The 23,248-nt window shown below is 40.3% G+C and overlaps 1 protein-coding gene across 1 annotated transcript in view; it reads right to left on the reverse strand.

Annotated features, from left to right (window-relative positions):
* RAPGEF4 (Rap guanine nucleotide exchange factor 4) overlaps positions 1–23,248 on the reverse strand; it is a 326,591-nt gene that overhangs the window by 43,507 nt on the left and 259,836 nt on the right. Inside the window, exons 12-17 of the mRNA XM_052635961.1 lie at positions 22,243–22,303; positions 19,814–19,890; positions 19,249–19,395; positions 17,337–17,452; positions 11,965–12,053; positions 8,395–8,473 (exon numbers count right to left, since the gene is read on the reverse strand). Coding sequence (XP_052491921.1) covers positions 8,395–8,473; positions 11,965–12,053; positions 17,337–17,452; positions 19,249–19,395; positions 19,814–19,890; positions 22,243–22,303 — 569 coding nt within the window. The remainder of the gene's footprint in view (positions 1–8,394; positions 8,474–11,964; positions 12,054–17,336; positions 17,453–19,248; positions 19,396–19,813; positions 19,891–22,242; positions 22,304–23,248) is intronic.

Below are 23,248 nucleotides of genomic sequence, written 5' to 3' on the forward strand. Positions count from 1 at the left end.
AGAATCCTTAAGAGCAGGAACCATGTCTTAAACTCATTGTGAATCTCTGCATTTCCTAATAAAGGACTGGGCACATGAAACATAAAAAGCCTCGAATGTTTACCTTAAACTATTCAATGACACTGTTTGGAGTACTACATATAATACTATTTTCTTCATACTTCTCCCCACCCCCGTCCACCCCAATCCACAGCGCTTTAAAGTGAAAGTTGCTCAGTTGTATCTGATTCTTTGTGACCCCATGGACTATACAGTCCATGGAATTCTCCAAGCCAGAATACTGAAATGGGTAGACTTTCCTTTCTCCGGGGGATCTTCCCAACCCAGGGACTGAACCCAGGTTTCTCACATTGCAGGTGGATTTTTCCCAGATGAGCTACAAGGGCTAGGTAGCCTATACCCTTCTCCAGCGGATCTTCCCAATCCAGGAATTGAATCAAGGTCTCTTGCATTGGAGGCAGATTCTTTACCAACTGAGCTATGAGGGAAGCCCAAGTGAAAGTCACTCAGTTGTGTCTGACTCTTTGCGACCCCATGGACTATACAGTTCATGGAATTCTCCAGGCCAGAATACTAGAGTGGGTAGCCTTTCTCTTCTCCAGGAATCTTCCCGACCCAGGAATTGAACCCAGGTATCCTGCACTGCAGGTGGATTCTTTACCAACTGAGCCATAAGGGAAGGTCTTTAAAGGGAAGCTCTTTAAAACTATCTAAATTACCTTTAATTCCATTTTATTGAGATATTAAATACAAATCATAGATATATTCTAAATAACTTTATATTCAATGTCACCAGGTTAAGTCTACAACAAATACCAACTTCTGGCATATTTTTTAAATAGAATATTTCACTTATTGGGTACTTAGTCTACAGGCCCACAGGCTTTTAGAATGACTAAATCTTCCTTGAATCAGACCAACTCCTCTGACATCACAAAATCATGGATGAGGACAAACTGGATCTGCTTTCAACAAGGTATCTGGGCTGGGACTCAGAAGAGGTAAAGGCCACAGAGCCTTTCTACCCCGCCAACAGCAGGTTTAATATTCCATTGAGTCATTTTCCTCATGCCGGCTCTGCTGTTCAAACACTATAATTATTTCATATATTTTTACCTAGTTATTATCTTACTCACCACAGGCACCTGTAATTTTTCTGTATTTTTTTTTTTTTTACTGCTCATTTACTTATTCTTAATTCAGCTAATAATGGTTCCACGTATTAAAATTATCATGGGGAAAGTAAGTGAAAACCTCCTAGGATGTAGAGGCAGCAGATTCATTACAGCCTACAACAGGGAATGAAATATTATGTATACTTTTTGCAGTAAGTACATGCTAATTATGCAGCTATTTATAAAACACTTATCAACATTCAAACTGATACTCTTCAATGTTGTTGTGTTTTAAAACCCTGCTTTGCATGCAAGATCTCTGCTTGAAGCTGAAAACAAACTTTGGGGGTCATCTGCCCACTGACTCAACAAAGCTTTGCTATACTCTTTACCTTATGCTATATTCATCTCGCGGTGTACAATCATTTGTTTTTAGAGGGGCAATATTTACAAGGGGCTTTAAGGTTTATAATGTACTTTCACACACATAGCCTTATTTGATCTTCACAACCTGGTGAGGACGGTAGGGCAGGTGTAATTACCCCTATTATACAGGCAGGGTTCAGGGAGGTTAAAGATAATTGCAAATAATATAGCTTATAGGATATAGGTTTTAAACCCAGGTCTCCTGACTTCAGAACGCTTGTTCTTCCCACTGTATTATGGGCCCCTTTACCACCCAGCTTGCCTTTTGAAGCACCTCCCCTCCCCTATCCTGAGCACTAAGTCTGTCCCTTCCTTGATGCAACATATGCTTGGGAACTCAAGTTCTGGAATTAGACCACCCAGGTTCATCTCGCAGCTTCCCCACTTTTCTATGAGACCAGTCTCTCGGTCAGTAAACTTCGTAGGATAGCTGTTGAGGAGGAGATGAGGCAATACTGTGAACCACGTAGAGCATATCTCAGACACACCAGCTGCTCAGTTAAAGGTGAGCGATCATCAATATTATGACCGCTCTACCTCTGGAAATAATTCAGAATCTTGAAATGGGTGGTTTTGGAATTCTTCACAAGACCTGGCATTCCTGGGTTGATCTCTGTGATTAACACAGCTGCTCCTCTGTTTGTGTGTACCTGTTAACTTGGAGCTCACAGAAGCTCTTCCTACTTATTTTCTTGCTCAGAATTTTTTTTTTCCTCACTGATTTTCAGAATTCTCTGTTTTTAGAAGTCTCTAGTTCTTGGTTATTTTTAGTTTTAGGTAGTGAAAGTGAAGTCGCTCAGTCATGTCCGACTCTTTGCGACCCCATGGACTGCAGCCCACCAGGCTCCTCCGTCCATGGGATTCTTCCAGGCAAGAATACTGGAGTGGGGTGCCATTTCGGGGGCTTGTACTCGTAGCAGAGCAGTTAGGACTTGGTCTAATGCAACACATTGCTTAGGTTCAAATACTGTCCTAACCCTTGTTTCTGTTGTTGTTCAGTCGCCCAGTCGTATCCTACTCTTTGCAACCCCATGGACTGCAGCATGCCAGGCCTCCCTGTCCCTCACCATCTCCTGGAGTTTGCCCAAGTTCATGTTCATTGCATCGGTGATGCCGTTCAGCCCTCTCATCCTCTGACGCCCTCTTCTTCTGCCCTCGATCTTTCCCAGCATCAGGGGTTTTTCCGTTGAGTCATCTGTTCACATCAGATGACCAAAATACTGGAGTTTCAACTTCAGCATCAGTCCTTCCGGTGAGTATTCAGGGTTGATTTCCCTTAAGATTGACTGGTTTGATCTCCTTGCTGTCTTAAGGCACTTTCAGGAGTCTTCTCCAGCACCACAGTTCAAAGGCATAAATTCTTGGGTGTTCTGCCTTCTTTCTGGTCCAGCTCTCACAATCATATGCAACCACAGGGAAGACCATAGCCTTGACTATATGGACCTTTGTCAGCAGAGTAATGTCTCTGCCTTTCAACGCACTGTCTAGATTTGTCATCGCTCTCCTGCCAAGAAGCAATTGTCTTCTGATTTCACGGTTGCAGTCACCATTTGCAGTGATTTTGGAGCCTGAGAAGAGAAAATCTACCACTGCTTGCACCTTACCCCTTCTATTTGCCATGCAGTAATAGGGCCGGATGCCATGATCTTAAGTTTGTCTTTTTTTTTAGTCTTAAGCCGGCTCTTTCACTCGCCTCCTTCACCCTCATCAAGAGGCTCTTTAGTTCCTCTACACTTTCTGTCATTAGAGTGGTGTCATCCACATATCTGAGGTTGTTGATGTTTCTCCTGCCAATCTTGATTCCGGCTTATACCTCATCCAGCCTGGCATTTCTCATGATGTGCTCAGCATACACTTTAAACCAAAAGGGTGACAGCAGATAGCCCTGCTGTACTTCTTTCCTGACCATGAACCAATCAGTTGTTCCATACAGGGTTCTAACTGTTGCTTCTTGACCCACATACAGGTTTCTCAGGAGACAGGTAAGATGGTCTGGTATTCCCATCTCTCTGAGAGTTTTGCACAGTTTGTCATGATCTACAGTCCTTACTAGTAGGTAACTTGGTGCATATTATTTATCTGCTCAGTCTCACTTCCTTAATGTAAAAAGAGTACACATCTCCCAGGGTTAATATGAGGCTGAGAAAGATACATATAAAATATTTTGTAGAACATCTGATAATCTTTCAAAGTCATTTTCTTTGAAAGAGGATACTATGTTCATAGCATCATCAAACTAAGGCTTCTTATTTGAAATAAACTCTCAAATTGCATACTTGCAGGAGTAAATTGCTCTCATAGTGACACATAGATCAAACATTTTTTCAGAAACCAAGTAAGGGACTAAAATGATAAAATTTGGCTCCAACAGAATTTAAGCTGACAATCTTCCTTAGAAATGCAAAGAATATTCCTAAAAACATGGCGTTAAGAATCTGATGCCCTTTTGTAAATCTTGGTTTACAAATTTTGGTTAGTGTTCCTCTTAGAGAATCCAAGTCAGCTTATAAAGAGAACACCCCCAGATCATATTCACAAAGAAATAAGAGATGGATACTCTGCCTTTTCAGTAAGGAAACCTATTGTATTTACTCTGTGTAAGGCAGTTTTAGCTAAAACTTAGTGTTCAGTAAATATTTGTGGAATTATCTGAACAAAATGATGGAGTTTTATTTGCATATATTGATATCAAAAGATCTACAGCATATACTGGTAGATGAAAGAACACATATTTTTAAAAAGCATGTATAACATGATCTCACATACATAAAATAATACATGTATATACTTTCTGAAAGATTTTTCATAATTCAACAATGAGACACCAGGTGAACTTTGTTCTCTTTTTCTGTAAATTGAATTTTTCACAGTAAGAATGTTCTATTTTTAACAATGACCAAGCCATTTATATTTAGAGAAATGATATGAAAAAATTAATAGCAGAAAAATGGCTCTGTTTGTTTAGTAACAAAACATACATAATTATTTAGAGTATGACCCATTCTTATATTTCAAAGCATATATCTAAACATATAGAAAAAAGACTGAAAGGCTACATATCAAAATGTTAACCATAGTAATACCTGGTAAGGTTATAAGGGGCGGGGGGTTAATTTTCTTTTTAAAGACGACCAGAAAATTGAACTGTATTTTAAGTGCAGATTTTAAAAAGATTAAAGAAACTAGAGATGAAAAGTACAGAAATTGAACAAATATAATTTAAGAAACTCATTATAAAGCACTTGTATTCATCAGGCCAAATCATGTCCCAAGCATATCTAATGAATAGAATCTCTCTCATTAGCACATAAAAGGCCTGAAATATTAATGTTAAACAGAGTTCTACCATCATCTCCTATGCTAAAAGCAAAATTGGAGGAGACGCACAATGTGGATTAAGGACAGAAAGACGCCAGTGGCTCAGAGCTCAAGTCTTTTCTGTACTAGTAATTACCTTTCTCTGAGCAAATCATAATTTTTCATTATCCTAGTTTATTGATTTGGAAAAAGAGCAGTGAAAATACTGACTTCTTCATAGGGCTGCTATGAAAAGTCACACATATTAATAAGTACTTTAAACACACACAGCCAAATCAACGCACTTAATTTAAGTGCTTTAATGGAACGCAGTTAAGTATTTTACTATCCCTAAATCCCATAACAACATGGGTATTAGCCCACTTGTTCAGTTTTACATTCTAGCTCCCTGTCACACGAGGACATGGTGCTAAACAGTTTATAAGTGGTTTTTTTTTTCCCTGACTGTTCATCTTCTATTTCTCCACTTTCTCTATTTTTCTTTATAGGCAGTCTCTGAAAAACTATTCAGTGCAGTGCTTTGCCTTCCTTTGACCAAGACGTCACCCACCAGTCACCCAAGCTACTCCCAGGGATGTGGAAATGAGGCAACGGCCCAGGAAGCTGAGCTGGTAAAGAATCCGTTCCTGGGTTGGGAAGATCCGCTAGAGAAGGGATAGGCTACCCACTCCAGTATTCTTGGGCTTCCCTGGTAGCTCAGCTGGTAAAGCATCTGCCTGCAATGTGTGAGACCTGGGTTCAATCCCTGGGTTGGGAAGATCCCCCAGAGGAGAAAACAGCTACCCACTTCAGTATTCTTGCCTGGAGAATTCCACGGACTTCAGCCACCAGATTCCTCTGTCCATGGGGTCGCAAAGAGTCAGACTTGACTGAGCAACTTTCACTTTCACTTTAGTCTAGCAGCTGTTCCTTCGTTGCCGCCCACAAGGCTCCTTTCTAAGGCCTGGGCTCTAAGGATTCCTTCCATTCTCTGAGTTACCCCATCCTTATTGCTTAAGTCAGTTACAGTTTGTTTATGTTACTTATGATTGAAAAAGAAGCTTATGTAAGGAAGCTATATAGCATATCTCTGGAGCCAAACACACTAGAAATTGAGTCCTTAACATGGTTTAAACACACTTAACACACATGATCTTCAAAGATACAGCCCTTTCCATTTGCCTGCCTGCAGCAGGATGCCTTCCTGGCCTCCCAGGCATTACAGGACAGTAATTCTTGTTTTATTCCCAGTATCTAAGGACTGGACTTAAGCTGTCCTATATGGCACCCACTAGTTACATGTGGCTATTTACATTTAAATTAATTGAAATTAAATAAAATTAACAATACAGTTCCTTAGTCATAGAACCCAATTTCAAGGCTAGTGGCTACTGGGCTACACAGATACAGAACATATCCATCACTACATAAAAAAAAGTTCTATCAGACACTTTATTTGGTTTCAACAAATTAGGCCCACTTTTATTTTAGCCAACTGAAGCACAAATAAACATGTATCATGCAATAAATTTCCAAGAAATGTTTTGAAACTCTAAAGGATAAGCTTTTGAAAGAGTAAGTTGTGAAGGAAAAAAGTGCCACACCCCAGGCTTGGAATCCTAACACCTGGATAAATCCTAGTTCTGCCACTTGCCTTGGACATGTTTGTTTTTGAAGCTCAGAATTCTCACTTTTAAATAAAACTGACACTAACCCAATAAACTCCTATAAGGATAAAGAGGTAAAATATGGGTCAGTGGTGTCTGGCACGTAAAGAGTTGTTTCAAAATAGAACAGTCAAGAGAATCTGAGTTCTCATGTGGCAGGGTGTGAAGGGGGTGGTCTGAGGACGCTAGGTAGTGCAGATGGTACCCAACCATCCTGACTCCCTCCATCTCTGAGAAAAGTTAGAACTGGACATCACAGGCCTCCCTTGAGCCTACTGTCCACTTTTCCTGCCTTCGTCCCTCCTCCACATCGTTACCCTCCCACCTCCACACCTAGGCATGGCGCAGACCTTCCCTCTATGATCTACTTTCAACACAGAGGTCAATGCTGTGAATGTTTTCAATCAATTCTGAAGGAGAACAAACTAACAAGTGAAGAAATAAAAATCTGCAAAAAGACTATCAGCTTAGTATTTGGGGCTCTGAGCTGTCAAGATGATATAACTTGGCCCATTACCTTCTCTCATCCTTCGTTTGGTTTTGTTTGCCTTAAGCTTATCAACATGCTAACTGTTGGGGAGAAAAAAAGTCTACACTCAATGGTGGTTTTAATTTTTCCTTCCAAAAATCTCAAAGGTCTAATAATGATTACCATGTATGAGCTAAAAGAGCACAGAAAGATCCTGAATGTGTTAATTTTACTTGAGAAAAACTGAATATGAGCCAGAAAGAGTTTATAATATATTTAAGTCTCATTAAACTGTCATTACTTGGAAGGATAGTTTCCAGGCAAATAAACACCCAAATCTCACTCTTGCAGCATCCTCTGAATAGCATATTCAACTCCAATCTCCTATTCTCACACCTTCTGTTGACTTCAAAGAGAATTATGAACAAGGAAATGAGAATCAGGTAGGGCAATTATAATTCTGAAAAAGGAAAACATGCCAACATTGATTGGATTGCTTAGAAAAAAAGAAAGCTATTCTCCTTCCATATACTTAGCTGCTCAAAAAGGCCAAAGTGTTTGGGGGCCTGCGTTTTTGCTGCTTTAAAAATAAAGCGGAATTGGAAAATACACTTTCACATTCCCCCAAAGTTGAGGGTTCCACTCATTAATGATATTCACTTCTTTTATTCAGCTTCTGTCTTCTGAATGTTCCCTCTGCCAGACACTGTGCACCAGCTGGTCAACTCAAGAGGCCACTGAAATGCTGCCCCCCAAATAAGCTCAAGAGCAAGTTACCTTGAGGAACCACCATCAGAATGTCAAGTTTTGTATCCTTGACATGAGTCAATGGGATAATAATAAAAACAGCCATAAAGGGATAAATATCAGTATCTAGAGGATAGGGTTGACTAGGATGAATGTGAAAGAAAAGTGGCCCCACAATGATACCTTGTATATATCTCAGCAGGTCCGCAGTCTGATTAAACTACACCTTAGAGGGACACAAACAAATCACGGTCCATCCTGCCAGGCGCAAAGTCTGTCTCCAAGCCTAGGATGTGATCCCTAATAATACTCCCTAATAATATTCTTCACCATCACCTTCGGTAGTCTACCTCCCAGGTGTGTATATTTCTCATCAGCATCAGCTTCCTTAGGTAAATTGGCTCATGTATCTCTACACAGGTAATAAGGAGAAAATCCTTCAACATGGCACATGAAAACCATGCCAAGGAGAGATCAGAAGTCTGTGTGTGTGTGTGTGGGGTGGTTAGGCAGGGAAACTGCTGATGTTTCAGAGTTTGACAAGTGCAGAAAGCATAATTCTGCCTCAGTCATGACTTACCTTGAGAGCATGGGATGAAATAATGGCCTTATACATGGGGGGGGGGGGGGGTGGTGTCGTCAAGGGAACAGACTTTTCACAACAAAAGGATATTGGGCCACCAGAGCTGGGCAAAGCTGGGTATTTGGCATAAAAACACAGTGCATCATAACAAAGTCATTTAAAACAGAATCTGCAGGGGAGGAAAACAAAGCAGAAAAAGAAATTACATTCTTGTAGAAATGTTGAGGAAAGCAAGAGTATCTATTCATTTGTTCTTGGCCAATGGTTATATGTTGGCTTGGGGTATTGTGGTTTTACTACATGAAGAAGCATGGCATATGAAAATAAAAAGGTGAACAGAGCTTGAGATCAAAACTCAATTTCCTTAGGACAGTGGAAAAAAGTACAGTAAGTTTAAAAAGAGACAGACTTGTAATAATGGTGCTGGTCACCTTAGCTACAATAAATGAAAAAAAATACATATATAATTAAAAAAACCACACATGAGCAGTGCCATGTATGCAGAATTAAGATATGGTCACTTCTTTGTCTATTTCATACCATCTGTGTTTTGTCAATGTCTATTTTCTTTATTTCTTTTCTACCTTCTATTTCTAGAAGGAGCAATAAAAGGTGAAAGGGTGATAGAATTATGGAAAAAGGACATGGTAAGAGCAGAGAACTGGTGAGGGAAACAAAAGCAGCCAAAAATAAAAAAAGAAAAGAAAAGAAAAAACCTGTGAGCAATAACTGAAGCAAAACAAAAGCTCTCTAGTAGATTAAAGTGTCTTATAGATTATATGTCTTATACATGAAGCTGTTTTGTAGATAGGTAAGCAGGGAGATGGCAAAAGAAATAAGGCAAGTCCCCCCATATATGCTTCATTTTGAATCTGATGCTGGTTCTTCATTGCAAAGACAATATTATCCAAGCAACCTTAAGGGGAAAGCACATAAAGGCAGATCTAAAAGCCTTAAGAATACACGTGTTAAAGTTTTGGAATTCAAGATGCTATGGGGGTTTTCAATTAAAAAATGAACCGCCATGGCTGAGATCTGTGAAACTCACATAATTTTTCAACTAGAAAACGGTGAGAAATGCAAAATTTTTAACTATATATACTGAATTTCCAGTGTCTGTGTTTTAAATTAACAAAATTATCAAAGTTGGAATCAGCGACTAGAGGTTTAATCATTACATTCATTAAAAAAAAACCTAATAATTGTCATACAACATTACGTAAGTTTAAAGTACACAATGTATTGATCTGATACCCGTATATATTGCAATCTGATTACCACCTTAGCTTGAATTAATATCTCTGTCATGCCACACAATACCAGCATACTTAAAAACAAAATGAGAAAAAAACTACAGGAGATAAAGTTCAGTATTAAAATATGATGGGAACTTAGTTCTAATATCAAAAATGGAATGGTCAGGGGCCGCAGCCTACACGATAGCCATGCCATGCACTGATTTCTGGGCTTCAAGTTTTTAAGAAGCAATCATCTAGTCCCCTCCCCTTTCAGAAGTGACTTTAAAAGGAAGAATATGTTTGTTCTTCACGGGTAGTAAGTCTTACAGATCTTTTCTTAGATACCATCATCTCTAATGCACTAGCATGTTCCTTTTTGGTCAAAATCACTTTAGAGAAGATGCTGGGTTTTTTGTATTATGCAATCACACATTCTGGGCTACAGTTAATCAGAGGGGAAAAATCTGCTGTATTTTTCCTGACCTCAGGTCCTAGAAATATGATTTATTTGAGGTTATGTTTGCTTCTTGGAAGCAAGCTATCCCCTTGTAACTGATCCCTTCAGGATTTCCTTTTTCAAGAAAAGATCTTACCACATTCTCTTTGCTCAGACATCTTCAACCGCTTCCTCATGCTTAGCTTCACATCTAACATACTTGAAGATCTGGACCCTAATTCCTAGGCCCTATCTTCTCTCCGACAGTTTGGTGTATATGAGAGTCTAGCAACAGCCAGAGCGTCTGGTCCTTCTTGTCTGTTTCTGGGTCAGCACTCATGTTGCCCCTTAGGATGAAGGCTTCCATCTCCAGTCTGTAGTCACTGATTACCAGCCTTCCTTCAGGGACATTTCAAAGCTATTTCCTCTGTGACTCTCTGCCTGGTTCCTCTCAGACTTTTGATCAGGTTGTCTGCATATTCCTTTTTGTCCTCCAGGAGGTTATGCACTTTCTGAGGACAGGAGGGTGCTTTCTTATTCACATTGCTTTGTCCATAGCATCCAGCTTAGCGCCCAGCCCAAGAAGATCCTCAACAAATATTGAACTGAAAATAAGTGCTCTGGAAACAGATCCTGACTTTTCTATCTGCTACGCCCCAATTAATTCACTACATTAAAAACCTCAGATAGTCTATTTACACAAAATAAGAAACTAGAATGAGAAGATAAAATACGAAGGTAGTCAGCGGTAAATACTTTTAGAAGGAATAATAATAACAACAACAATAATGCTAACTTTACCTTGAATATAGTGCAAAGATGACAGAAACAGATTTTGAACCACCACTAAGAGTTTTGGACAAATATTTGAACTTCTTTTAGTGAGAAATCTTCTATGGAGCTCAATGCACTTAAAATATTAGCCTATTATTCTGAGAGACAGGACAGTAGCAAATTTTTTTTTTTTTAAAGAGCTGAATGTGGGCTGATCCAAAGTCACACATAAGATGGTAACCAAAGTAGAGAAGGATATCAAGCTCTAATAGCAACAGTTCACTGGTGAGATTTATCTCATTCACCATCAAATCTCTGTGTAATAGTTAACATGGCTAGTTCATTGAACACTGGTATTATTAGTTGATTTTTTTTCCTCCCCATAAGATATGCTGAAGTCCAAATCCCCAGGACCTCAGAATGTGACCTTACTTGTAATTGGTTAAGATAATGAATATGGAACCTAATCCAAGATGATTGGTGTCCTTATAAAAAGAGGAAATTTGGACAGAGAGACAAATGCATGGAGAGAAGATGATGTGAAGTGACACAGGGAAAATACCATGTGAAGATGAGGATGAGTGATCCCTCTACAAGCCCAGGGGTGCCAAAGAGTGCCATCAACCCACCCCTCAGCCAGAAGTCAGGCGAGAGATCTCAGACTCTCCCCACAGCCCTTGGAAGGAACCAATACTGCCGGCACCTGGATCTTAGACTTCTAGCCTCTTGGACTGAGAGACATTCAAGCCACCCCAGATAGTGTTGCTTTGTCACAGTGGTCCTAGGAAACTAATATGTGTACAGTTCCACTCTGTGGCAGTCCAAGAATCTCAGAAAAAACCACTTTACTCCCAGTAGGAGCAAGGTTGTGACTTTTATGAAGGCAGCTTCTAATCCTTTACGGGAGTAGACAGAATTTAAATTATAACCAAATAGTTACCTATGGAAGATGGGATTTAAATGATAACTTAAGAAATGCCATTGGAAGGCTACCCCTAACATGTATGAATGAGACTGGGCCATCTACAAAGCACAGCCAGGATGAGCAGGCAAAGTAGGGTTTGCAGGATGCTCTTCTAATGATCTCACACATGACCCATTTCTAAAACTGCTGTTGATACAGTACTGAGAATGAATTGAGAATTTGTTCTTTTTTTTTTTTATATAGTGCTCTGCTCAGATTTAATGGATGTAACTCTTCTAGGTGTTTACCTGTTGCTTCATTTAAAGCTGGCTCAAGGCGTATCGTTTCTAGAAAATGCTCTAAAATTTTTTCAGGTGTTCCTGACATCACAGTATACCTGGACGAGAAATAAAACCATCATTAATTTTTCAAAAGTGGGCAAATCATTGATATATAATTTTTTACTTATCTAAAGATTTTTTGAGATCCCAGAGAACCATACTGACTCAACTCATAACCCATATGGTAAAAAAAAAAAAGATTATGTACCTCATCAAAATCACACAGAAAGGCAACAGAAAAATCACAATTGAAGTAGTTACTAAAACATTCTTCTTTTTTTCCATGCATGAGACTAAACTTCTTGGAGAGTAGCTCCAGCAGGCTGGGAACTTCAGCCTTGCTCCACGGGGAATGAAAGCGAACATGTAAATCCCAGGGCAGCTCAGGGCAAGGGGAAGTGACAATTAACTAGGTTATCCATATATGGGTTACTTGTTGCAAAATTTCAGCCCGGTACTGGATTCCCCTGCCTATTTCTGGAATGCTGCATATCTCCCAACTGTACACTGGAATGTACTTTGGAAATGCAGCTAAAAATAAGAGAAAACAAACCCCTAAAACACCAACAAGCAAACAACCTCCCATAACATCTGAACAGGAAATAAATCAGCAGTAGAACGTCCATATAGTTTCAATGTCAAAGATAAATTATTTGGCAGGGTGGGGGCTATTAGGCATTATATCAGGAGATCCAGCCACGAAATCCTTTAATCAACAAGGGAGGATGTATTTTTTTAAACGGAGTGTGGGTTATTTCAAAGTCATACTCAAGACTGTCATAGGCAAAATACTTTAGGGTGATCTGGGTGGTCCTGTTCCAAAGTTCAGACTTTGCTTCTCTGCTCGGCATTTACACTTAACAGCAAAATGACAAGAAAGGAAAACAAAATTCTCTCATGTTTAGAAAGCAGTGGTAGGATTCAGTTCCAGGAGAACTCCATTTTCTTCTCCTCACCAATATCCCTTCCCTGCCTGTTTGAGACCCTGGAGGAAGGATCTTGAGATCCCAAGAATACCTCTAATGTATGAAATCTCAGGGTCTTATCCTCTTGCCTGAGGAAGGGAGGAAGAGGCAATCCAACATAACGACCCTGTGCATATGAACATGCAGTGAGTGAAACCACCCTGGTTTTGAATGAGGTAGCAAACTCAGTCTATCTGGGAGGCAACTGTTACTTACACTTATTGGGCATGTGTTATGCGCACGTGTTGTGCCTGCCCACATGTATGCGTGCCTGCACTCAGGACCAAAAGGAAGCTGAAGAGTTCAATCTTTGAAAAGAATCTGCCTTTGCAGCCTATGAGAGGAGCCGGGAATAAAAAAGTCTACTTCAAACGGCTGACCCTTTTCTCAAAGTAGACAGGGTAGAAGAGGGTTTTTCCTCTTACAGGCAATGACTATTTGAGGGCTTCCCTGGTGGCTCAGACTGTAAAGAATCTGCCTGCAATGCAGGAGACCCGGGTTCAATCCTTGGGTCAGGAAGATCCCCTGGGAAAGAGAATGGCTATCCACTCCAGTATTCTTGCCTAGAGATGCCCAAGGACAGAGGAGTCTGGCAGGCTATAGTCCGTGGGGTTGCAAAGAGTGGGACATGTCTGAGTAACTAACACTTTCACTTTCATTTGAGGGAAGGAGAGAGCATACCTATAAATGACTTTCAATACTTCAAGGGCTACATTACATAAACCAGTTACTTTCTATTCCACATGGCTTTGGGCAGCTGTTGCTACTAAGCTTCCAGCTCTATAGCTGGCCATGTGACTCACAGATCAGTTTGAAATTGGTTCCCTTGCCAAAAGTTTAACTCTGATAGAAGGTTGGCTTCCCATCCTGGTATTCTTGGTCAGGACATCCATTAGCTAGGGTATGTTATCTGGTCAAAAAGAATAAAAGTTTACCTGGGTGGCAGTCCTTCATGCTATCATCCCACTAATGAGAGAAAGTGGTGTCTCTACTGTCTGCCCAGCTGTCAATCAGAGGCATTAGGGCATCCGTCTGTTTCTGCCAAAGGCTCTCTCCGGTGGTACAGCTGCCTGACCTTATCCTTTCCCTCTCTGCAGCTCCACAGAAGGGACTGACATTCTCTCAGAGCAGGGGACTCTGAAGCTGGGAAGCGGGCAGGGAGCTTCTGGCTTGTGATCTGGCAGGTCCAGGCTTAGCTGAAAGACATGTCTGCTTTGTTTCAGGCTGGATGCTGCCAGATGCCTATTGCTTGCCCTTTGTTTAAATGGAGGACTTGAAGACCAGATGGTACAGCTGTTTTCAGTTTACTGCATGAAGAAGTCACTCTAGTGCACATTAGAGAGAACCCTGACTGGTCAGGCTATCCAAGCTAAGGTGAGGTTTTAAACCTGTGACAGAAAATCTTCTGACACCCAGTTTGGAAATGAGGACACTTCTGCCTGCACCTAGAACCAAAAAGGAAGTGGAGGAGGGTGCCTGACAGAGACCATCTTTCTGCAAACAGGATGGAGCTGAATGTCTGGGTGGTTGATAGTCTAAGGAAAATGTAACACGTTAACTGAAACAGGAGTAGTCATTTCAAATTCCCTCTTATTACAACCACATAACCACACAGTGGAAGATATCCAAAATGGTAATGTTTGAGGGCTTCATATAGTTTATCTATCATGAGAAGTACTGTCTTGCTATTGACATTTTAATATCACACTCAGAGTTGAGTGGTTTGAGGAGAGTCAGGTGGCTTTCAAAGTTTAAAATGCAGGGAGTGGGATACCAAAATCCATGGATGCTCAAGTTCCCTATATAAAATGGGGTAGTATTTGCATATAATCTATACGTATTCTCATATACTTTAAATCATCTCTATATTGCTTTTAGACCTAATACAATGTCAATGCTATGTAAATAGTAGTAGATACAATATAAGTGCTATTTAAACAGTTGCCAGCATATGACAAATTCAAGTCTTGCTTTTGGGAAATTTTAGGAAACTTTTTCCCCCAATATTTTCCATCTGCAGTTGGTTGAATCTGTGGATGTGGAAACCAAAAATACAGAGGGCCAACTGTATGCACAAACTGCTCTGGATTTCTCAGGGTAAAAGTGAATCAGAAAAATAATGTTATCAGCCCCAACATGGTGACCCTCTTTGAGCTGAAAAAGGTTAATTTCTGAGGATACAGAGGTCCTAACGGACCCTAAACTTTAAGGCCACCCATAGACACGGTTGTTCCCATGTCTTCCAAGTTGTCCAGAACATCAGTCAAAACTCACTTACACGGCCCCCACTTTCCAACTCTTGGCTTGGGAAAATTCAACCTGGAAAATGACCCCTTGGAAGAGAGGCTTTTTACTCTTCTTGATTGGCATGGTGCTCTGTTTTGTACGCCTGATATTTCCAAAACGGTGTACTGTGAATATGCACATGTCTTTGAATTATATAATAAATGTATACAAATTGGTCTACCAGACACAAATAAGGAGGTATTCGATTGACCAAAAAGTTCATTTGGGTTAAAAATCTGAATGAAATTTTGGGCCAATCCAACTATAACAGAAATCAGATCCAGGCCTAAAATAAAATTAATATATGTGGGCTCTCTTTTTCCTTTTAGTTTGAGTTAATAAAAAAATCTATATTTGGAGAGCACTCTGAATACAGTGCTGTTATAACTTGCAAACCCTTTTGATCACTGCCCCCACCACACCATGAAGAGGTGAGGGAAGGGGGCCTTCTGAGGACATCTTTAAGGTTACAGGGAATTTTCAAGGCTTACTTTTTCAGGTAACAAAATTTTCCTGAGACATCTGAGGCATTATCAAAGAATGTAGATGATCACATAAAACGGTCTAGTTATATTTAAGAGCAACAAAGAAAATCCCTGGGGGTAGTCCCAGCCTTCACATTAAAAAAAAAAAATGTTTTCATTCTTATCCTCCTTTGTCAGCTGGAAGGACAATTGTTGAAAAACATTTGTACAAGAACATTTTTCAAGAATTTATAGTTAGTGAAAAGTAGAAAAATAAAGAATTCTGGACAGTAATTTTATAGGTTTGTAAGTGAAAAGTTTGTAATATAGTCTATTTTATGTCAGCCCTTTTGAAATATACTGCTTTGCAACATTTACTAGATAATGTTAAAGATATATTTATATATTAGTAGTATATTTTGTTAGAGTAATTTGTGAGGCTAAAGGAACACAGACTCAGAAGTTGCTCAAGCTGGACTTGAATGCAAGCTCTACCATTACCAGTGTTGTAATCCTGGGCAACTAACTTACTTCTCTGAGCCTAAAATTTTCCACCATTCATTAAAAGGGGTTGTAATTAGGATTAGATAAAATATGCAAGATACACTATGGCTCTTCAGTAACATTCTGTTTCTTCCTCTCTTCTTTGCAGATATGTTGACTCATCCAGATGAAATGTCTGAGCCTTAGGCTTTCAGTCTAAACAATAAAAACTCATCATTTATGGTGAGTGGGCTGATTAATGGGAACAGCCCATTTACTTGGCAAACAAAGAGAAATACTTGGGATGCATTCTTTTCCAACACAGTCTTTGGCCACATGTCTTTAGCTACAGAATTGGTGTTTTTATTACTCTAAGATTAAAAATTAATCTTTATTTTTAAAATAAGATTCTGTAATTTTCTTCCATTTCTTAGAATCACATTTCCTAATTCCTCTGTCTTACTATTCAAATGTTGATACATTTGATTAAATCTCATGTAAGAAGCTGTAGCAAAAAAAAAAAAAAAGAAACTGCAGCAAAAGATGGAACCGAGGACACATATACTGAAAAAGAATCAGTTTAATGGGTGATCTGGTGTTAAATGGGAAGCAAATACCCTTCTGAAATTTGCAGGAGTAACTACGGATGAGGTCTAATGTATGGTTCCGGCCACGGTCAACAGACTGTTTCATATATGAAGTCTGGGTTTCCATCAAAGATGCTTATGCAGATAACAAGATGAAAACACTTCTTGAGAAATCCTACATATGAAATTCAAATGCCAAAGGTTCTCCACACCCAGGGGCCTGTGTATCCCTCAAGCTGCCTGGCATTCCTGTTCCTATTGTTCTTACCGATGCCTCCTGCCCCAAAGCTACTACAGTCGAACATAGTATAGAGGAAGCATTCTTAGAGTAGGGGAATATTCTCTCTGGAATTAACTCTAGGCAGCACCAAGCTCGACGCAGTGCCAGAAACATTATCCTCCACAAGATGTGTGATTAGTCAATAGAGAGAAAAAAACAGTCACACACGCTGCCATCTTCCACAAAAAAGGAGAACGTGCTATTGTAGAGATGATGATACCATGTGAAAAGGTTAATCATAGTCTGGCAATTGCAGTGTTGGAGGCAAACCTACTTTTGCTGAGGCTGTGAGTTTCCTTGATTAGAAGCCCTGTTCCCTGCTGGGACCTTCTCCAGCACCAAGACATCTTGGTCATGTTCTTTAAGTCTGACTGTATTCGCCTCAACGTCCTGCAAATACAAATTACACCACATACAGATGTTGCCGTTTTCTCAGACAATGACAAAAATTTCAAATGCTTCAGAAACTCATTTTCTGCTTGTGATGCTAATTGTTGCGTCTACAAATTAAGTCATTTTCAAAGTCAAGGGCTGGAACGGTCAGAGAGGACCAGATGAGGTTGGAGGCACGTGGTTTTAAAATGCTACTTTTACCCACGATTCAGAAAAAATCAGCTGAGGAGAGAGGAGTGGCTGTGCTCAGAGGAACCTCTGGGAGAGGGTGGTACAGCGAAGAGAGACGACCCAAGCCACTTAGTCTCTATAAAGCTATGTGGCAAATGGCACTCCACTCCACAGAGTTGTTGCATTCTCATTATCTTCTGAGGGCATATAGTTTTTTTAGCAGTGGCATGTTTTTAAAAATCAAAAGACTTTCAAAAATATCAGTTTGAAGCTTGTTAAAAATATTTTTCAGGTACTCTGAAAAATTTTATAGAGTACATCCATGATAATGGTCCTAATCTGATTCTTTCAAAGAATTTTGTGGCTGAGTGTAAATTCCATGTGTGTAAACTTTCAAAAGTGTAAAGTTCAAATTTCAAAGTCATTTAAAATAATTTATTAAAAAAATTTACTGTGCTTTTTCTCATCCTTTGGCTCCTATTTGAAGAGACAGGATAACAACCAAGTCAAATTCCATATGGTGGGGTTTTTTCCTGTATTATTTAATTCTTAACTTAATTTTGTTCACACTAAGAGAATATATTTCTAAAACAAAGTTTGTTGTCAGGAATCTTGCCACGAAAGGGTAGGGATAGGTGTCCACACATAAGGAATGGGAATGAGATTGTAAATCATCATTAAATAGCACCAAAGGTACCAGAAAGCATAGAAGGTGCATTTAGGATTTTAGTGGAGGACACAGAAGGATGCTCAGGCTGGGAGGGGCAGAGGGGGAAGTCTGCTCTGTGAGCTGGCAGGGATGGGATAAGAGCAAAGTGATCCTGGAGGGAACAATCTCTTTGGGTGAGGGGGAGAGACCACGGCCACCTGAAAGGCCAGGACCACTGGCACGCTGTCAGATGCCCAGCAATCCACAGTCAGGCCTCCACCTCTTAAGCTGGATTGGCCCTCCCAAGGGACCAGGAGCTGGATGACAGCGAGAACCCAGGGACCATCTATTCTAAATGTCACCCACTCTCACTAACACTGTCAAAAGCTTCCATCTACCACTCCAACTATTCTTCTCCTACTTGTCGAAGTCTGAAATTTCTTGAGGGTGAATCAATTGGATGTAACCTACTTGAAATGAAAACGCTTGGTGGAAAAACCATGGTGGACATTAATTGCCACTAAAATGTAGTTATTAAATAAATTCAGAGGGTGGGAGAGGATATAAGGTTCAGATCTGGGAAGAGATAGGAGGTTTAGGATAGAGAAACATATGGAGAAGGAGGAGAGGACAGACACAAAAGGGAAAGCCTAGGATAGCAAAGAGAAATGACTCAGACTGTGATATTTTGCCAAGGCATCTCTGTGTTTTAATGCTCATGAACTGGTTCAGGTGTGTGCAGGGTTATTTGGTCTGGAACAGTGTGACATATTTACAGCTTTACTAGAATATCACCTCTGAACCCCAGAACCCACACCAGCACACTGAACATACCAGGTCTGTAAGCAAGGCTCTTTGGCCCTAGAGCATTCATTAGTCACTGCGCTGCTCGAATAACACTACATCAACCCTTCACTTATCAGGCAAAAGTGGAAACAGGGAGCCCCTCAGCCACACTGCCCCTCAGACTCACCCTCAGGATCCGGTTGAAATCCTCCTTGTCTACTCTTAAGAAATGGCAGTTATCTTCTCTCAAGACGATGGAGGCAGCTCTCGGGGCATCATTCACTAGGGCTAACTTGCCAAAGTCATCGCCCTCATGCAGGGTACAGACCACACCCTGGAGAGAACAAATCATGCAGATGAAGGTGATCCCTGGAACAGGACACACACCCACCCGCCTCACACCACAAGCCCCTCTGCCCCGAAAACACTGAATATATATCAACAGGCTGTACCCAGAGATGTCACAGGGGAGGGGATCACAGAATTACATTATAGTGTTTCATTTTTCTTTCATTGAGTAATATGTGCTAGGACCTAACTTACATATATACTTTATAATCCATGAGTCCCAGAAAGTTCAGTGTTACTCTGAGTATAAAAATTTAGATAATATATGATTAGAGAGGCCATAATGTCTTTTCTACATTGAGTAACAATGTTGTAGCAAGTTTAACTATAGTATTACACTGTTAATACTTAGAGCCAGTAGTAAATGCAGCATAATAAAGTTTCAGAAGGAAAAAAATATATACCTTGCCATAAATGACTACATTCACTGATCCTTTTAGAATAATGTACCAGGAGGTGCCTTCTTCCCCTTGGTTAAATACTAGATACAAAAAGAAAAAAAGACTTATGACAAGAATAGAAGCACATCAATATAAATTACAGCTTATCAAATCATCATTTTAAAGGCCTCAGAATTATGCATTTAATTCCAGAAGGGGGAAAAAAAAAGCTAGCAAATACTAACTTATTCAGATGGAATATTACTTCCTTTTCTTCAGAACATGAAATAAACAGGAACACTGCATTCCTTGCTATGTCCTACAGATATATATTTGCTATTAATTCTCCAGCAATCCATTCCTTAAAGCAATCCACTTCCCTCCACAATTCATCAAAACTTACTAAGCTATAGAACATAGTTTTAAAAACTAATCTGACCAATAACATGAAGTTTGTTATCATTTAGTCGCTCAGATGTATTCAATTCTTTTCTGACCCCATGGACTGTAGCCCACCAGGCTCCTCTATCCATGGAATTTTCCAGGCGAGAATACTAGAGTGGGCTGCCATTTCCTTCTCCAGGGGATCTTCCTGACCCAGCTGTCAAACCCACATCTCCTGCATCAGCAAGCAGATTCTTTACCACTGAGCCACCAAGAAGCCCAGTGTAAAGTCTGAAGACATGCAAATCAGCACTACATACTGTTGATGGATACATATCTACATATATTTTTTAAAAAATGGGTTGGAATGATTACCACATGATATAGGGTAGGAGTTACCTTGGAGAGGAAAAGAGAAGAATGAGATAAAAAAGGAAACAGAGACTCTTCAGATGTAGGATTTCATTGTTTAGAAAATATAAAAAATGAAAATATGAAAAAATAGAGTGTCAGGTTAGTACTTGATAAAAGTGTTTTTAAAAAAGGGTTTGTAACACGCTCTAGTGATTCATCTGAAATACTTAAATATTTCATAATAAAATGAAAACTATCAGAAAGATTGAAGGAAAAGCACAAAAGAAGTTGTAAGTCACCAGTAATATAAACATTTTTTAAATGTTAATGTGAACCTTTAAAAAATAAAGAAAAAACATTCTTATTAAAGTAACTATCGATATTAGATGTACACTTTTGAGGACTAAAAGTAAAATATTTGAAACATCGATGTTAACTCTCTTTGCTTTTACAGTTCATGGTCTCTGTTTGTTTGACTAACACAACTCAATCTGAAGAAAGAGCAAGATTTTCCAAAGACTGTCTCTTGAAAAGTTAACAGGTATCCATTAAAAATGTTTCCTTTGTTTCATTAGGTTAAGGTAGTATCAGTTTAAGTGGTGTGAAATTTTTCCTTCTTGTAGAACTCCCGAGAAACAGAGCATGCTGGTGTGTCTTACAATTCTCCAAGAGAAATTAGAGGAGGCGTTTCGTGTCTTGAATACCCCACTCACCATGTTTTCCAAGAATGGCTTTGTAGGAGGAGTGGGAAATGCTAGTCGAAATAATTCTGCTCACATTTATTAATATGAAATTTCAATTTCTTAAGAGGCCCTCTGGCTTCCCCGGTGGGCTCACACAGTAAAGAATCCACCTGCAATGTGGGAGACCTAGGTTCCATCCCAGGGTCAGGAAGATCCCCTGGAGGAGGGCATGGCAACCCACTCCAGTATTCTTGCCTGGAGAATCCCATGGACAGAGGAGCCTGGAGGGCTACAGTCCATGTCTGAAAGAGTCAGACACAACGGAACGACTTAACGCTTTCACTTTCAATTTCTTGCTCCCAAATAAGATCATAGAACTAAACTACGATATACTTACTGGAGAGATACTACATAGTGAAAGTGAAGTGAAGTTGCTCAGTCGTGTCCAACTCTTCGCAACCCCATGGACTGTAGTCTACCAGGCTTCTCAGTCCATGGAATTTTCCGGGCAAGAGTACTGGAGTGGGTCGCCATTTCCTTCTCCACTACATAGTAGTACTACATAAATATCTGGGCAAAGAAATTCTCTCAGGCTTGGAGTTGATAGTGGAAGCACGAGAAGCAAGCAGGAGAGTACGCTATTCTAAGTAGCCTCTCAAGAGACAGATTAGGTCTTCCCAAGCCACAAAACTGAAGTGAGGTCACTGTGTGAAGGTTTTGCTTGCACTCTGCTCTGAAGACAGTGTGACTTCATCCCACCCTCTTTAAACACGACCTTGAGCCAGCAGGGGAGGGAGCAAGTGGAGATGCTGGCTGGTAAGCGCTCCCGTGCTGGTACCTGACACCCACCAGGCTGCAGAGCCACAGCCATGCTGGGAATAATCACGGGTCCAGAAAAACAAACGCGCCATGTGACATCCTGGCAAGTCTGTCTCAGGCCTAAGAAAGGGGAGCATTTACAGTCAGGCTCCAGGGGCACACGCTCAGGAGGGGGCACGCCAGGCACCGTGCACCATTACAGCCTTCACTTACACACAGTCCCTCCTTTGGCATGAGACTCAAAAATGAGAACCGCTGCCAACTCCCGTTTCACCTAGAAGAAAAAGAGAAAGAGTGCAGGGAAGAGCCGGATTTCGGGGTGTGGGAAGGGACTTGCTCTCTTTCAGTGCAAACTCCCACCCAGCCACCTCCCACTCAGCCTGGCTGCTCCTCCCACCTAGAACTTCCACTACATGGGCCGCTAGGTTTTGGTTTTTAACTGAAGTATAGCTGATTTGCAATATTTCAGTAAAGTGATTCAGTTATGCACATATCTACTCTTTTTCTGATTTTCCATTTTATTTTATCATAAAACACTGAATACAACTCCTCATGCTATACGGTAGGACCTTGTTATTTATCTGTTTTATATGTAGTAGTTGCATCTGTTGGGCTTCCCTGGTGGCTCAGACGGTGAAGCGTCTGCCTGTAGTGCGGGAGACCCAGGTTCGATTCCTGGGTCGGGAAGATCCCCAGGAGAAGGAAATGGCAATCCACTCCAGCACTCTTGCCTGGAAAATCCCATGGATGGAGGAGCCTCATAGGCTACAGTCCATGGGGTGGCAAAGAGTCGACACAACTGTATCTGTTAATCTCAAATTCCACATATATTCCTCCTTCCCTTCCCCATTTGTAACCATAAGTTTATTTTCTACATCTGTGTGTCTGTTTCATAAGTAAGTTCCTCTGTATCCCTCTTTTTAGGTTTCACGTATAAGTAATATATGATCCGTTTGTCTTTCTTTGTCTGACTTCGCTTGGCACGATAATCTCTAGGTTCATCCGTGTTGCTGCAAACGGCGAGACTTTGTTCTTTTTTATGGCCGAGCAGCAGTCCACCGCACGTGTATCCCACATCTTCTTTAGTCATACATCTGTCGATGAACAGTTGGGCTGCTTCCATGTCTTGTGCCCCTAGATTCTTGACACTTTTACAAAAGCTATTTTATATGCTCATTCATACAAGATCAGCGTCCCAGAGACTGTTTACCACATGGTT

This window comes from Budorcas taxicolor, chromosome 2, assembly GCF_023091745.1.
Source record: "Budorcas taxicolor isolate Tak-1 chromosome 2, Takin1.1, whole genome shotgun sequence".
Taxonomy (NCBI): Eukaryota; Metazoa; Chordata; class Mammalia; order Artiodactyla; family Bovidae; genus Budorcas; species Budorcas taxicolor.